The 18,012-nt window shown below is 33.1% G+C and overlaps 2 protein-coding genes and 1 long non-coding RNA gene across 4 annotated transcripts; 2 read left to right on the forward strand and 1 right to left on the reverse strand.

Moving 5' to 3' along the window:
* Window positions 1–116: 116 nt before the first annotated feature.
* LOC102802787 (uncharacterized) lies at window positions 117–6,103 on the forward strand. Of its 2 annotated transcripts, none has more exons than XM_085491505.1 (8): window positions 117–197; window positions 1,534–1,664; window positions 2,434–2,538; window positions 3,009–3,126; window positions 3,284–3,573; window positions 4,255–4,328; window positions 4,828–4,911; window positions 5,586–6,103. In XM_085491505.1, the coding sequence occupies exons 2-8, from the start codon at window positions 1,545–1,547 to the stop codon at window positions 5,788–5,790; spliced, it is 996 nt and encodes a 331-aa protein (XP_085347631.1). In that variant the 5' UTR covers window positions 117–197; window positions 1,534–1,544; the 3' UTR covers window positions 5,791–6,103. The 2 variants fall into 2 exon arrangements, with proteins under 2 accessions (XP_085347631.1, XP_085347632.1); XM_085491506.1 differs by having other exon boundaries at window positions 4,831–4,911.
* Window positions 6,104–8,749: 2,646 nt separating this feature from the next.
* On the forward strand, window positions 8,750–15,301 carry LOC100378527 (uncharacterized). The gene is made up of 6 exons (XM_002736582.3): window positions 8,750–8,941; window positions 10,482–10,604; window positions 11,895–12,028; window positions 13,036–13,144; window positions 13,636–13,739; window positions 14,765–15,301. The coding sequence occupies exons 1-6, from the start codon at window positions 8,779–8,781 to the stop codon at window positions 14,834–14,836; spliced, it is 705 nt and encodes a 234-aa protein (XP_002736628.1). The 5' UTR covers window positions 8,750–8,778; the 3' UTR covers window positions 14,837–15,301.
* A 680-nt stretch (window positions 15,302–15,981) lies between these two features.
* LOC146733670 (uncharacterized) lies at window positions 15,982–17,283 on the reverse strand. Its single transcript, XR_014926677.1, has 2 exons — window positions 16,762–17,283; window positions 15,982–16,454 (listed from the first exon to the last, which is right to left on the reverse strand). It is a non-coding gene; the product is annotated as an uncharacterized LOC146733670 (long non-coding RNA).
* Between the last annotated feature and the right edge of the window lie 729 nt (window positions 17,284–18,012).

Raw genomic sequence — 18,012 nt, forward strand, 5'->3', positions numbered from 1 at the left:
TAGTAGTAGTGTATATTTAAAAAAACAACATACTTCTTTTGTAGTCACGTTAAATGTTGAACTCAAAGAACAATTATGTACCCTAATACCACTTTGCTAAAAATGAACGCGATAAGTGGCCTACGCGCTTCAGTTCAAAACCTGTTTTTGTGTTTTGCGTTGTAAATTGATTGCTTACGCGTTGGATGTAGTTATAGGTTTGTATTATTTTTATCTTTATATCTGTTTTTATCCTCCTAAATGTAATTAATGATGTAAATGGAAATTACATTGAGCTTTCAAAGAGTTATCAATTTGCAGCACTTCCGGTAGTTATCACCTTGATGGAGGTAAATTTAATTTCAAGTTCATGATGTCCCAAACATTACAAGCATTCATATTAAGGCAGAAGCTAGCCTACTCATGAGATCAAATACCCAGAATTTATCCATTTTTTAATAAATTGTACTTCTGGGCAATATAGATTAGAATAGAATAGAATATTGCTTTATTACAATGTTAAAGAAAATTTGACAATTCTTTTTTGGTTTCTACACATGTAAGATAATAGACTTTAAAAAAGTTTGGGTCAACAGATTGATTTTCGAGAAAATGATAGTTGTATTTTAGTGGATATTGGCCATTTTTGCAGTATTATAGTGCTTTTACCATAGGTTTCTATTGCAGAGATATTATGCCATATCTCAAATTGTAGGCTGGTGACATAGGCTTAAAATATAATATATTGTTAATGATAGGGTGCTTTTTGTTTTCAAGAATTATTTAAAAAATCTGGGTGTTGAAAAATGCAATTTTTTTAATATTATGCTTTATGGAATTGTTCTGAAAACAGATTTTTGAAAAATATTAGGACAAGTTTCCCAAAAAAATTCAATGTAACACACAAAAGAATGTTATATCATGGTGCCATGAGACAATAGCTTCACGATTTTACACAATAAACCAATGAACATTGTCATGTGATTTATGTAACTCTCAAAAATTATGAGTCTGCTTCTACCTTGAAGGCATATCACGGCACCTAAACAATTCTCAGTACCTCAAATACAGCACAGCCTGTTCAATTTGACACTAATCATGTGACTTGCGTAGTCAACACGTTTTGCTTTCTACAGCATGTAGTGGATAATATTTTGCACAGAATGGCAAAAGAAAATGCAATGAATCATCAGTTCAGCCATCGTAGACAGTCATATCTGCCATTCATTGTGTTGTGTATTTTCATTGAATAAAATTATGTAATTGCAATTTTCGATGTATTTTTGGTGTTCAATCACATCAATCCATCCAACATCTAACAAAGGCATATTTTATGATCCAGCATAGACCTCTATTTGGGCTGCATCAGGTGTACAAATGATAATACAATAAACGTGATTAATTTATCAATGTTCAATATTGTGATTTTTACAAAACAGCAACAACAAAAATGTGTTGTTATGGCATATTGTTTATTCTTGTAATTAATAAAGACAACGTTTTTTATTTTGCCAAGTGTTCTTGCAAAAACAGCTTGTTAACATTATTTTGCAGGTATTCTTGTTATGATGGAGTCTTTCGGTGAATTTGACCCTGCCACACCAGTCACCAAACAGTATTGCACACCATGCTCAGTGAAAGACTATGACGATCAATGCTCCAGTGTAACAAGAGATGCACTAGAAGTGAGTAATTTACATTACTGTAAACGAATTAAATTATCACAGAGTACTAGTATTACTTTTGCTGATGCTTTGTTTATTTAGTTGTGTAAGTGCTTATGTGAATGACAGATGTAAGTCTATTCATATTTTGATGAATCCAGTAAGTGTAATTTTTAAATTAGGTGTGTTTTGGAGATATGCTACTACTCAAGCAAATACGCAAGGCTGAATAAAGTTTGAGTTACTGAATTTGTAGATTCAACAAAAACAAAAATGTATATTGTCTGTAACTCAAAATTCTGTTAAATATTAATTAGACATCAAGTCACAGTTTGGGTGTGGTTTCTCAAAAATGGATGTGGGTTTCTCAAATATCTGTGAGGTCAGTTTTGTAACTTGACAATTCAGCATCTCCCAAGACAAATTAAATGGTATTGAAGCATTTGTCTTTGATTCCTCCGTGACTTTCAAGCCTTGATTAATAATATACAATAAGTAAAATCCATGTGAACATGTCAATTTACAATACAACTTATAGATTCCTAACAGGAGAGTCTTTATAACTACTTTGTAAATAGTGTCTCCCCAGTCCTATTAATCATGACTGTTTTACAATGCTTGGCCACTGAAATTGAACTTTTATGAACCAATACAGGTTGTTGGTACATGTAGCTTAATTATTGTATACAAAAGACCTATGCAAATAGATTAGTATTATGCAAATTAGTTACACTGCTTGGGCATTGGGTAAGAAAACTTTACTAGCCTGTGAATCTAATTTCATTTACAGAACTTGATTGAATATATCGATAAAAATCCACAGATTTATAAGAGTATCTTAAATAAAAGAAAAATTGATGACCTAGAGAATGAAAGCATGTTCTCTTTCCTCAAGGTATGTATATATTCAGTAATTTAACTGTAAATTTGATCCTGCATTTTGGCGTCATATGTACACGAGTCATACAAGCCATTGGATCACTGTTTTTTTTTAGCTCCACTCTAATAAAATTTTCATTATTGTAGGTGATTGTCTGCCACTGGCTATCCCACATACTGAAAAATACTTTATTTTAGCTGGAATAAATATTTGCTGAGAAGACATTTTGGCTGTTTTGTATGAAGTTGAATGTAAAATATAGGAAAAAAGGTGTTATTTGCCTGATTTTATTTTCACTGATTCATTCAATCAGCAAAAATTGTATTACCGTATAAAATTGACAATATTTTTAGTACCCGGGTAGGTTTTTAAGGGCAAAATATTGTACCGTAACTGCTGTATGTGCACTAAAATATGCTCATATGTAAAAAAAACTCACGAGTAGCATTCTACCTTAAGTGATTTGGTAAATGCTATTATTTCAGACGCGGTTTATGTCATCTGTATTCGGTAACGAGGTACTTGCCGTATCTGACAAAGAATGCCAAAATAAACTGGAGCAGATAACTGGAGATATGGTCAAAGCTTTTCATTATGGTCAAGGTAATTATACAATACTAATAATTATTTTTATTTAGATCTTCTTCATATAAAGTTGACGTACACATAGTAGAAATCAGTGATGTATATATTAGGACCACAACCATGTACTAGTGTATCAGCTGGCTGGAAATCTTATTGAAAATCTTTCGTTTAACAGAGGTCAAAAATACTCCTTTGCGCTTTTCCAAACGATTAGCACTCAGAAGTGCTAGAGAACGTGCAAGGAAGTCAACTGCCAAAATTCTTGATGAATCTTACCAAGAAGGGCCACCTAGCTATGCACCACCACCCCCACCTCTGCCACCACCACCGTCACTGCCACCACCCCCGCCACCGCCACCGCCACCGTCACCGTCACTGCCAACTGATGCGGTCCATCTATCTGTACCTGTACCTGAGAAACAAGATGGAAGATTGTCTACACCACTCAAGGATAGTACAAATGAAGTAAGCACATAAACTAAAAATGTCATTTATTGAATCATTAGGAATTAGATATCGTATTAACGCTATTGGAAGCACATCTGCAATAAGTGTATCAAAACCAACAGTTACATGTGTTGTATATCTGATCATTAAAGCGCGGTAGATGACGACTTTGACTGTTGCGCAGATCAACGAGTACGAACAGACATGTTACCAAGCTTTAATTAGGTAATTTTCATGTGATTGGAAGGTATCGAAGAAGTCACCGGCGATAATCAGTGCAAGTCGCGCCCAGGTCAAACCTCATACTTGTGATTTCCATTTGAAGAGCTCACTGGATTGTGGGAAAATCAATGTTTATCAACACAAATGTCGAACATGCGCAGCGCGATGACTATCACGCTTTAAGAATTAGGTAGCGCATATGTGCTATTAGAAGGGCATCTCCAAAAAAAGTGTATGTAAACCAACAGTTGCATGTAGTGTATATTTGATGATATTACTGGTTTTGATCATAGACATACCTACATCATTTACATAAGTGTATGTGCTACCTATAGAAAAATAGATAGACACATGTAGGTTCTTTAAATGTAATTTATTCAGAAACTTTTGTCCCATATGGTCTTTGGTAATTGAGACTGAATATATCGCTTACTTCTTTAAAGTTATTTAAATTTTTTTTTTTATTATTTTGTATAGAATTTGAGCAAACAGAACAACAGAAAGAGAAAAAGTATTGAAGTAATGCCCAGTAATGAAAAGAAAGCTGTTAGGTATGTATTAGCCCAAAATATTTGTCTTCTAAAGTATGTTGCACTGGTAAGGCAATATTTATGTATCTGGTCATTGCATGAAACAGTAATAAATGTGCGAGTCGTAGCTTTATAGTCCCAAGTCCACCTCAGTGCATTTGCCTGTCTGTGCATTAGTCTGCATATGTGTCTCAGACGTGCCTTGATTGATGTTTACCAAACTTCACGCATATAGCAAGTGACATATTATGCACATGCATTTGTTTCACGATCCAATTCAAGATGGCTGAATGGTGGACAAGCTGAATATTCATTTTGCCATACTGGATTTCAATTGTGCATCAACAGATTTTGTTCAAACTTGTTACATTCATAGAACATCATGAAACAAAAAATCGAAATAAAATTGACTAGAAAATATTTTCTCTTCCAAACCTTAACAAATGTACAATTCCATTAATGGACATCAATGTTTTCACTAATGGGTATACAAGAATTTAATGTTCATTCTTGCCTTCAGCAGTGCTCATCTTCCTATAACAAAACTGCATGATGAGATAGTTAAATTTGGTTTCCATAATCTAAAGTCCACAGATCAACAAAGGTAAGTAGATCAAACAAAAATATGTTCATAACCTTTCACAATAAACCCAGATGAAATCTACCATATTTTGTCAACAGTCATGTGAGAAGGCAATTGGAATTGTATCCATTTGATTAAAAATTAACAAAGCAACTTTTGCAAAATGTTGTTATTACACCAGCAATTTGGTTAAAATAAATATGAAAAGTATGAAAATCGAAATGAAACGTGTATATGAAAGTTCGTAGAAGTGACTTCAGCTTTTTCAAAATGTTGTTGACACCATTAAAAATTAACAAATATCAGAAATTCAACGCTTTACAGTAAGATTCAGTCAACAAAAGGATGTGTATATTTTATGCATGCAAAGTTACTTTGTGTCGCATGTTCTACGCCTGAAAGTATTAACGCTATTTGAAGTGCATCTGCAATAAGTGTACTAAAACCAACAGTTAAATTTATTGTATATCTGATCATTGTATTTCTGATCATCTGAAGGTATAAAAATTGTGTTGTTTGCTGCTATTCAAGATAAAAGTACGTGTTTCAGACATAAATAAAAAAAAAGGACATTATTATCCTAGTAGATCTCAGACTAGTGCTGATCTGTCAATGTCATTGTTGTGAAACAAATATGTGTGTGCATGAAAGATCTGTATGAAATTCAATGTTGTTTCTTCTTCTCTTTTTTTTAGATCACCGGGTGGAACACCAATGAAGAAGCATGGTTCGAAGAGGAAACTGTCATCTAATGATTGCAAGGCTGTATCAAGTCCATTGTCTGTTTTTAATTTACAAATTATCGAAAAATTCCGAAATACAAGAAGTCCTAACATGTCAAATTTATCAAGTCCAAATAGTGCTTTTAACAGTCCTAGTGCTTTTAACTCCCCTGTTTAAAAAATATGTTAACGTATTTGTTCTATTAGGTGCACATACTGTAAAGTGCTTTAATTTCCCTTGGAATTTATTTCCATGGAAGGAATGAATCACTGAAAATAAAATTCAGTTCAAATAAACTTCATTTTATTTAACTGCCAAATTGTCTTTTAGGCGAAAATTAATTTCAGCGAAAATAAAATATTTTACAGTAAACAAAATATTGCGTTTATCATACATGTTTTTGCTTATATTAATTATGTCCATGTGCTTTAATACGTAAATGACACAAGTGTGTGTTTTAAAATTAAATGAACGTCTGTTTTTACCTTCATGATGTTTCTAAAATTCTATCAAGTTATGATTGAAGTGAAATGCATTAATGTGCTTATTGAAGTCAGTGGATCACTATTCATTGAATAGATACAAAAGGCACTATTTATTAAAATTTAACAATTTGTCAGTAATTCAGGAAAAATTTAATACACATCATGTCAATGGTGAATATATCCTGAAATGTGTCATGGTCTCCCAACCGAATCTATCATAGAATGTGGTTCAAATTGGGTACCAATAGTGGAAGATCTTTCATCCCTCTTCAAAAGTTCAGAAATGCTAATCGACATATTAAAGGGCGGCAGTAGTCGAGCTGCGCATATGCGACAGTTGTGTTGATAACCATTGATATTCCCACAATGCACTCTTCTAATGGAAATCACAAGGTGCGATTTGCATTAATTACTAAAAAAACATAATTAGAGCTTGGTAATGTCTGTTTGTACTTGTTCTGCGCAACAGTCAAAGAAGCCATCTTTGTTTATACGAGACACGTATATCTCGCGCATGCGTGGCGCGATGACTACCACCCTTTTGTATAAGCATGGGTATTACTAATATTCATATGATAAAATTGAATATTTTTTATTTAATTTTTAAAAGTTCGAAAGCTTTATACTAATCTACATATACACAAAATAAAACTCAGTTCTGCTAATTTACATATATAAAGCAACTAATTTTTTTTTTTTTTTAAATGGTGGATGTATACTAATTTTTGGAGTTAAAATGAATGCATTATCTGGTCTTGAGTGGTTTGAATGTAAATACATGTGGAAATTTTATGAAAATAGTGGATTTATGGCTTGATACAGTGAAATAAATGTTGTAAACGCATGTTTGCACATACCATGCTGTTCAGTGTGTCTTCTACAGGACTGATTTTATAGGGATCCAGAGTTAAAATGAAATCCTCATTTCAACTTGGGGTATCTTGTTGGCTGCTGGGCTAATAGGTCTTCTAAAGTACCGGGTAATCTGATTATAATCTGATGTAGTTATAGGCTCCATATTGTAATGTTTACATTTTTTTTTTACCAGATAGCCTTTTTGTATTCTGACAGGATTTTTAATTTTGTAATGTTAGTGTTGTGAAAATTGTTATTGAAAAATTTACTGAATTAAACAAACTTTTTACTGAGATGTACAATGATTGATTATTGGTTGCAGTGAGCACCATAAACTGATGAAGACAACTACTGTACTATTGATCGTCCTTGCAACGTTGTAATGTTTCTTGTAACATTGCCACCCAGGGCATTGTTAACAATGTTTATGTTCAATCATTCGAAATAAACTACCCTCATTATTTGCACATAGAAAGTTCCACTATATTAAAGAGGCCAGATCGGATTTAAAATGAAATGAAATTGTTGAATATTAATTCATTGTTCAAATGTAGAATACCCATAGAATTCACCAATAGTTCACCAATTTTATATCGCTCAAAATCTGACTTCATTTGAATCCAAATCCATAAATAACATTTAAAAATGGTTGTGTCCAGGAATGTTTGCTTGTTGGAACTGAATCGCTAAAATCAAAAACAATATTGAAAATGAACCGATGAATATTGCAAGAGATTGATAGGGAGATTTTCCTACTCAGTTTATTTCTGCACTTACTGCAGGAGTATTTGTCACTATATTTAAGTTTTCGATATTGTTTTTCTTTGATGAAAATACATTTTTATTGAAAATTATGTTTTTATAAATAAAAATACATTCAAATATTTACTTTTTTTTCAATTTGACTGATGCGTGATACAAAAGAATACCAATAGATTTATGTTAGATTTTATCCAGATTTTTTCGGTGGGTCAAAATATTATTCTAAAATGTTGAAGGCTGATTAACCTTTGAATACAATGCATTTTTCCTGCCAAAATTATTGAGTATTTTTCTATAAAATCTTTTGTTAATTTTGAACCATATGTTTGGATATAATTTAATAAATTTATCTTTGCTGGAAGATAATTCAGCCAATTGTAATGCAGCACAACAAATTTTGTTGATCAATTAATAAACAATGCTTTAGAATTTGAAGAGTTGTGCTTGATTGACTCCTTGGTTTATATGGGCTAACATGTTTTTATCATAATGGCACCACTGCATGGGATTTGACCTCGCTAATATGCATAATAATGATTATTATACATCTGCCTCTGTAATGCCATACGTTACAGCGTGCCGTAATTTTGCGGTATTGCACTGGGTATTTTCATCCTACCATATTAGGAAACACAAAATCCTAATATTTAACGATTATGCATGCATGCGTCCTCAGGGTTTGATCGAATCCTACACAAAGAAGTTTGTTGAATATGTTCTTAACGTTTTGGATTTCGGCATTCGCCAATAATGTATTTCTAGGAGGAAAAGATGTATAATAATAAGGTTATTACGAGGATACTGCAAAGTATACACTCAGACAGAACGTGGTCGCATACTACCTTGTGCATACTTAGCAATATCCTTGTAATAACCTCATATTATGAATAATATATTATTGATATCTCTATGCAACAAAATAGACATGGATACCATTGATGAGTTTGAAGAGAGGATTTATGACTTGCATTAAATTGTATACATTTATTTAGAATTTAATATTGTTTGACCTGCAACCTTTGACCTTTGTTGTTTCCGTGAAAAAATTCAAGATGGCGGCATCATGGAGGGAATAAAAAGACCTGCGGATCCTCCAACTCAAAAATTAGGCGCTAGATCACCAAAAAAACAAGCTGCGATGCGACAGAAATCTCCATTACCTCCACGAGCTTCAATTTCCCCCCAAGACGAACCAGAACCATTTTATTTAGTACGCGATATGCCAGGTAGGTAAAGATGCGGCTTCGTCATGTCGACAGTACATCGTTGCTGTGGTCTCTGTGTTCCTGGGTCGTCTACTTCTTCGTCTACTGTACTACAACTCGTTCGTTATCTGTTTCAGGCGCCATTCGCTGTGATGCGATATTGAAACTGTATATCTTCAAAGTTCACAGTGAACAAATGTTCGATCTAGTTCTTGTTGTTGAACAAACAAGTCAATTTCTTTCGTTTGTGTTGTCTGTCGGTATTTTTGGAATCTCTTTCACCGACTGCGTGGTTCCTTATTTTAAATAATCTACTCTTCCTGAATTTGTCTTAAACTATTGATTATAATTCATTGTTATTGGTTCATCACGCAAATGAGTTTATTTATTCAGAGGCGGTCCAGTTATGTTAGTGACCTTGAAATTGATACCATACCTGTATATACCCGGTACTACCAATAAGCATACAGTCCCTCTACGGAGTGACGGCATACGTTGAGGTGCATATACAAATAGAACAGACAAAACAGATTTTAATACCCACTTGAATCTTTTCACTTGCTTTCCACCTGTGTACATTGAAGGGAATATTGCTTGATATTATAATTACATGTTTTATAAAATACGAAATATCAAAATATGTTCGTCACCCTCTTGGCTGTTATTATTATCTATCTATCTATCTACCTACCTGAACTGGACTGAATTAATGATATTGAAAAAAATCATAGGAGATTGGGCGAAACTTGGTTGTTTTTCACCTCAGTGTTTTTTCGCTTGGAAACGCAATTACGATAAGACACAATTTTTAATGATGCATGTCATCTACTAAGATCAGAATGTTTTTTTTGTTTTAAGTTTTTTGCATGTAATGAAACATAACAACCTTTTGTTGAATACAAAACATGTTCTATTCCAATAAAGGATTTTAATATGCCAATTCAAAAATTTTAACAATTTTTTATTAGAACGTCTCTACTACTTGAGAATAATGCAAATAGATGGAAATACCTGTTACATTTCTCATGGTGATCGATAATTTTATAGCTGTCCAGGACAGCTTTATGTATTGTTCATTTCAATATAAAATGTGTCTACACTTGAGGTTTTCGCGGTGTGTGAAAAAATGATGTTTTGGATGACGATGGCCGACAGGTTGTTGTGGTTTTTCTAACAAAAAAATGTAGAATACGCAAATACTGGTATGCAGTTCCATGGAAGTGTCGCTTCAAAGAGTTAAGATATGTGTTTGGAATATCATGAAATCATGATCTTTTGGCAAAAACTGTATTTCAACGTCATAATAATAATAATTTTATTGCTTTTTGAATAAATAGATATATGTTTATAATTAAATTCATAACAGACGAAAAATGTCATTTACATTACTGGTTTTAGGGCAATTGCTGCAAAATCAGTTGCATATGAAGAATAGGTTTTTGAATAATCCAGGCACATTATAACTGATTGAGTTTTTTGGCTGTACTATGCCCTCATCTGCATCTCATTTGCATATAATATGACATCCCATAATAATAACTGTTCTATTTTATCTCCATAGTTACTTCACAACAGCCTGGAGAATCCAATTTAGTCAGCCATCATGGGTTGGAGCATGCTTACAATAAATTTTGCAGTAAAAAAATTAAAGAACAGTTGAGCGCTTTTTTACCGCACCTGCCAGGTAAGTCTTTTATGGTCATTACCACAATTATTTGAATAGGTAAATGTATTAATTATCATATACCATGTATTGCCTGGCCTCATAACACTATGAGAAACAAAGTGAGGCCTTGTTTGACCATGTTTATATCTTCATATTCTTTTTATAGAGCTAGAGCATCGCGCACTACAAACTGGTTTCAGTCAGTTATTGGTAATTTGCGTTGCTGTAGATGACATTCATAACTAGTCTGCTTTGATCTTTACAGTGCAGATTTCTTTTTATAAAACATTGATTACATTAACACAACTAGCTGCTGCACACAGGCAGATGTTGAGGTCTGAAATCTAACCACATTCAATGGGTTACTCGTTCTAGTCAGGATTCTAGCGATGGTTCTAGTTCGAAAGAACAAGTGCAAACACAAACGAATGCTAGAACGCTCGCATGTTTTGGTATTGTTGCGCCAGACACAGAAATATCAATCCAATTGAATTAATTGTAGAAATAGGATTTGAATGAAAACCAGTAGTTTGAAACGATAACATTTATTTTTATAAGGTTTATGATAAAAATTTATGGACTGGATACAGCTTTTGCGGCCCTAGATCGTACAACCTTTGGTGGCAAACGCCTTTGCAGTTCCTATTTTAAGCTTTTGAAAGTTTGAAATGATTATTTACTGTCAATATTTTTGACTTGTTTAACTTATTTATACGAGGTAGTCTTTTCAGCAACCAAATGTTTTTGTTATTTCCAACAAAGTACAATCCTTACGCAATTATTCGCTACTCTCATGTCATTGCTTTACATAACAGCAACATGGATTCCAAACAACTTAATATCCTACAACAATATTATATCGACAGACGCAATTTTCCAATCAAAAAGTAGTGACACTCTGACAAGTGGGAAAAACTTCTTTTTTAACTGCTGGCTACACGAATCAAGTGTAGGCGCTCACACAATGCTGAACTTTACCAGTACGACATCAATTGAAGATTGTGTAGGTTGTCGTACTTGTTTGCGTTTTGCTCATGTGTGTTGTGACTGGTTGGCAAGAACTGATCATTCCCACTCAAAGATAAAATAACAATTGCTGGTTTTGTTATTAAATATACTTGTATGTGCTTCTGTTAATAAAACAACATATGGGCAGTGTTATCGCAACAGTTCGCGAACCTGTGTTGATCGGCGTCTGTCTGCGAGGGACGTTTATTATCGTACTTTTGCATGCTGGTCGACAAAAATATGACATCACAGTGTGAAGACCTATATTATGACAATGCCCTATTGTTTATTGTATTTTAGGTATGATAGACACTGTTGGCACTCAAGACAATAGTAGTCTGAGATCATTAATAGATAAACAACCAATTCTAGGAAAAGAACTTCTACCATTATCAACACCAGCATTAGCAGGATTTAGGTTACATCCTGGACCAGTAAGTAAACAAATATTATAAATTTGTTATTTAGTTTAGTACGTGTTGGATGTACATGTACTGTCAAACCTATGTATAACAACCACCAATGGAACTTCATTCAAATGGTCTTTTATAGACAGTGTATTTATATGGAGATCGGATGTTTTATGGATCGCCAACTCGTACATTTGACATAAAATTTATCCAGAAAATGATGAGATTGAATAGTAATAATTATTTTGACAAATCTGCAAAAATATTTCTGAAAAAGTAGTCATCTGGTAGTGGTCTTTTATACACAGGTTGGGACTTCTTAAAAGTGGTCACTATAGGCAGGTGGTCTTTATATAGAGGTGGCCACTAACACAAGTTTGACTGTAGTGTGTTTTTGTGCCTATGTGCATAATGAATTTTAAAAAAAAATATGAATGCTAAAAATGCTAAATTCACTGTGTGAGTATATACAGAGATCACATACTGTAGAATACTTTATTTTCGCTGAAGGGAAGATTCCGTGAAAATAAAATCCAGCAAATATACTTTTTTTTCCTATATTTCACATTAACTCAGTGAAAATAAATTCCATACAAAATGCCCAAAAAGCCTTTTCAGCGAAAATTAATTCCAGCGAAAATAAAGTATTCCACAGTACTTAATAGGCATGTTTACATACATCTCAAGTGTCTTGTGATCTTTTGTTGGATTTCACCTCAAGATATGCATGGCCATAGCTAAGTTTGCTACTGATGAGAGGACTGTTATATATATATATGTATCTCGTCATCCTACTGCTTAAATAAACTGTAAATGCACGTTTTAATTCTGTTTTCTTTCAATGGAGTGGATGTATCTTGAGAATGCCAAGCATTTTTGTCCTCCCATGACACTACATAGTACGTTATGGTCGTAGTGTCTCATTTGATCACTGGGAATTAGAGTGCATGCCGGTCTCTGTAATCTCTCACTGATTTCACATGTGGAAGATATTTTCCGAACTTTTAATTTTCTGTCTGTTTTACTTGCAGATTCCAGAGCAATATCGTTTGATGCAACAACAACCTCACAAGAAAAAGCACAAACACACACACAAAAAACATAAAAAGGAGCATAGAACTGAACCAATTGAAACCCCAGGTGAGTGAATAAAGGAATTTCCATCTGATTTATCCCTACAAAAAAAAGGAGATCTGCCTCACCCAACCCTAACATACATCACAGCACAGGTATATCACATACTATAAAGGGGGTTAATTATTTACTGGGTTTTAATTTTGTTTATTTCGCTGACTGGAAAATGTGTTAAATTAAAACCCAGTGAACATGTAAAATTTAGCATAGAAAACATTATCTAAATGACAAAACCGTGAATTTAAAACACGCTGAATATGCCTAAAATGGTAAATCTACGAAATTTAAACCCAGTGAAAATTTGTCATTTTACAGTACCTTTTTAGCTTTGCATATTACTGACTGTCTCTCATCGTAGCTGGCATCAAGTTAACATTTTTGATTTCTTATTGATAAAATGTTTGCCATGTGCTTTTGATACTCTCCAGGAATGTACATGAGTGGTTCTCCCTGTGACAGTAACTTCATTAATTGCAATGAATGTTGTTTTGTTGCAGATACAACTGTCATTGACACTACCCATGATAAAAAACACAAGAAAACAAAAAAACATGAAGATGGCGAAAAGAGAAAGAAAAAGAAAGACAAGAAAAAGAAAAAGGTACATGACGATAAACACTCAATTCCAACATTTCTTCAATTGTGTATGTTTTTGTGTCGCTACTATTATAAGACTGAGTTGATAACTGTCCTTTGGCTTAATGTAGAAATGATAAAATATACTATACGATATACAATTTATAAAAACAAGGTTTTCTCCAGTCATTTGAGCTACACTAACAGCGCTACTTTTAACATATCACTACAATTAGGTGTTAAACCACTTTAATTTTTGTGTGAGACAACTTTTTGTGAATTTCTTAAGTTAATGATAATTGAAAAATATTCTTGCAGTGACAAATTCTCTGGGCTTCTACGATACGGAGTATCAGTGACTCTCAGTCAAAGTTTACATGAATTTCTATCAGTGAAAATTAAAAAGTTTACATGAATTTCTATCAGTGAAAATTAAAAAGTTTACAGTAATTTCTATCAGTGAAAATTAAAATGTTTACAGTAATTTCTATCAGTGAAAATTAAAATGTTTACAGTAATTTCTATCAGTGAAAATTGAAAAGTTTACAGTAATTTCTATCAGTGAAAATTAAAATGTTTACATGAATTTCTATCAGTGAAAATTAAAATGTTTACAGCAATTTCTATCAGTGAAAATTAAAATGTTTACAGCAATTTCTATCAGTGAAAATTAAAATGTTTACAGTAATTTCTATCAGTGAAAATTAAAATGTTTACAGTAATTACTATCAGTGAAAATTAAAATGTTTACAGTAATTTCTATCAGTGAAAATTAAAAAGTTTACAGTAATTTCTATCAGTGAAAATTAAAAAGTTTACATGAATTTCTATCAGTGAAAATTAAAAAGTTTACATGAATTTCTATCAGTAAAAATTAAAAAGTTTACATGAATTTCTATCAGTGAAAATTAAAAAGTTTACAGTAATTTCTATCAGTGAAAATTAAAAAGTTTACAGTATAGCCCTAATACAAGTACGTTTTCTGGTGGCGCAAATTACTATTTTATTATTTTCTGTCAATTCAAATAGAATATATCCTTTTCATTTCAGTCTCGTCACAGTCCTGACCATCAAGGAACCAGTGGAATTCAGGAATCCAATGGGCCGACAAGACCTACATAGTCATTCATAACATTTTCTACATTATTTGTATATAAACCATATTTTATATTTATTGTCATAAACATGAACCGTTGTGGTTTTCTTGAGTGTACCCATTGTGCATATATTTGATCTGCCCTCCATCATCAGTATGCTGTTGTTTATTTAATTCACTGCTGAGAACACTACTGGATTATTTTGCAGTATCAACAATTACACCAAATGTTGTATTTTTTTTTAATTGATTAGTTGATCACCGTCGCCTTGTCATGACAATTCTTTAGTTAGTAGTCGTAAATACTCTCACCTTGGTACAGTGTGAACAAAAGTACACACTTGTGTTTTTTTCTCTCATTTTCTGATTTTTTGTTCATGGAAATAGAGAATTTTGAATTGTTTTTCATGCAGTTATGCCAGAATTGTAATTGTAAAGATGTGTGATATCTACCAAATATTCGTATTAAACTAGGATCTCTTTTAAAAGTATAGGTCTGTGTTATTGTTTTGCTATTGCAGTACAATAGTACATGTTTGGTGTTTAAACTCTTTTAATGTGTGTATTACAGGGGGTATGTGTTTCTTTCTCATTTAATCATATTTGATTCTATGAAGTCACCTCTAATATTAGTTGTATCGGTAAATATAAACTAATAGGTTTTATTAAAGTTGTATTGCCAGCAAAACCACACTTTATCACTGTGGCAAAACTTGCCAAAAATCAACTAAAAGTTGCAGCATCTGGAAGGTATACTGATCAAAATCTGACGCATTATGACAGTTATCGACTGATTTTTTTTGCTTATTGTCTTCACTTGATAAATCCTGTCATTGATTGCTGTTTGAATTCTGCTTCTGGAGTATGCAGAACACGACTAATATGGAGAGTTACCAAGTAAAATATTTGTCCAATAAATTCAAATGGTAGGGTCGAGTGGCTATTCTTGGAACAATTCAAGATGCTAAAAACTCAACCACAACAAGAACGAAACTGCTCGATGTTTGGGTATTGTCAAAGTTGATATCTTTCAAATCCTGTCGCTGTTGTATTTATTACAGTACACATGTCTCAGGCCTCAAACAAATTTTGGAGACAATGCTTTTAATATTTTACTATCAAATCAATCAATGTTATGTAACGCCAAGAATATTACACAAACAAGATGGTAGAGTTTAATGCAATGTCCTGTTCTTTTTATTTCTGGACCAGTGTAAACAAAAGCAAAAACAAAAAAAACCTGTATAATAAATAAATAATACAAATCAGTATACACAACATAAATACATAAATATTCATAAATGTACACAACATAAATACATAAATATACACATCTCAGAGGCACATTACCATTCAATGCTATGCCAAATAGGCTGTCAATATTGTCAACAATATAAAAACAAGGTGTTTATATGCTGTTGACAACATCAGAATAACACAAAGTAATTAACCTCACTAGAAAATATATTGTATGGTTCACAATGGTTAACAATACTATAAATATGTAAATAAAGTAAACAAGTAAACATTTATATAACTAATCCCACAAAAAGTACACAATCAAAACATACCCTGACTCAGTCTAGACAACCGCCACTGTAAACAGCTTCAATCAAATAGTGTAGTTCAGTTTCAGCTAACAGTCTAGGCACGAGATGGAAATGCATAAATTATACACTAAATCAAATTTACATCAAAACAGTCATAAAATATGAAATCATAAAGTGCGTGGTTAGAAAATGCATCAAGTATCACTCAAATGTCATCAGGAGTGCATAAGTATCTTGTTCTATATCATAAAGAACAATAACAAATTTCAATAAATCTTGCAGCCTATAACTGTCCATAGACGCCATGTATAAAATTTGTCAACAAACTTGAAATGTGAATTTCTCGTAAAAAACATGAAATACAATGCTGAAGAAAATACAATATAAAATACATTGCTTACCAGTGACATTGGCATCAAAATGAATGATTGATGGCCAAAATTAACTCAGAAAAGAAGAAGAATCTTCCGCGAACCTAGCAGAAGACAACATTAAAAATGGACGGATGCTGAAACATGACCTTTGACCGGTCAAAAGAAAGTAAATAAAGAAATTGTTCTCCGATAAAAATAGTATTAAATCCAAGCATTGCATTATCAAAGATATGAAATTACAACAATAGGGCACTTTACAATGTCAGAAAAATCATTTCACAGAAAAATCTCAAAATTACCAAAAATCGTCTCAAGAGGGCGCTGTGTTCAATTTCATGTCTCACACACTTCCCTGCTTAAAGTTGTTGTCTCAACAACTATGCAAATGAAAACAAAATACAATCTTGAAATACAAACGGTGTCATATGACAGAAAAATGAACTCAAAATACAACACTTGTAAGATCACAAATACAATGTTTGAATACTATCAAATACAATATTCAAAAGATCACAAATACAATGTTTGGGCCTATCAGTGAACTAGGTATCTCGGGCAAACAGTTGCATCATCAAAAGATAAGTCTGAGTAATATTATTGTTACTCTGTATAAGGCTAGCTAACACTGTCGGGTCAAGTTGTATGTTGGCAGTAGCTTCCTGTATGGCAGATTTTGGCAAATGGTGGGGGTTAGAATGTTGTCCTGCAGCTACACGAGTAGTGCGTCTGGGAACGACAGGAGCATCGTCTGTCACCAATGGTTGTGAATCTACAGGAGTTTCTACAGGATGGGTATGTCCTGCAGTTTGTTCAAATGGATGCTTCCCTGCTTTGTCTGAAGACCTCAGTTGATCATTTTCTGAATCGCTAGGTTCCTGTCTATTTCCTGTGGATTCCCTTGGTGTAAAGGACACAGCTTGTGGACTTAGGGTGCACATTTCGTTCCACTGCCTACTATCCACACCAATATCGTACTCTTCGTCATCAGAGTTATTGCTAGACAGCTCATAAGACTCAATATTGTCAGGAACATCGTTGATCTCCATGCCTTTTGCAAGGATTCTGGAGTCTAACAATTCTGCTCGATGTACCGTTTTCCTTGGCAGGTCTCCATTAACAGGTTCAACTACATACGCGTTTCCTCCAGTGTCAAACCGATCAACCACTCTGTACGGTTCTGGGTCCCATTTGTCCTGGATTTTGTTACGGCCTTTCACACTTCTATTTTTCAGGAATACACAGGCACCAAGCTGTAAATCAGTTTTATCAGCTTTACGG

Source organism: Saccoglossus kowalevskii, chromosome 16 (assembly GCF_978046115.1).
Source record: "Saccoglossus kowalevskii chromosome 16, keSacKowa6.1, whole genome shotgun sequence".
Taxonomy (NCBI): domain Eukaryota; kingdom Metazoa; phylum Hemichordata; class Enteropneusta; family Harrimaniidae; genus Saccoglossus; species Saccoglossus kowalevskii.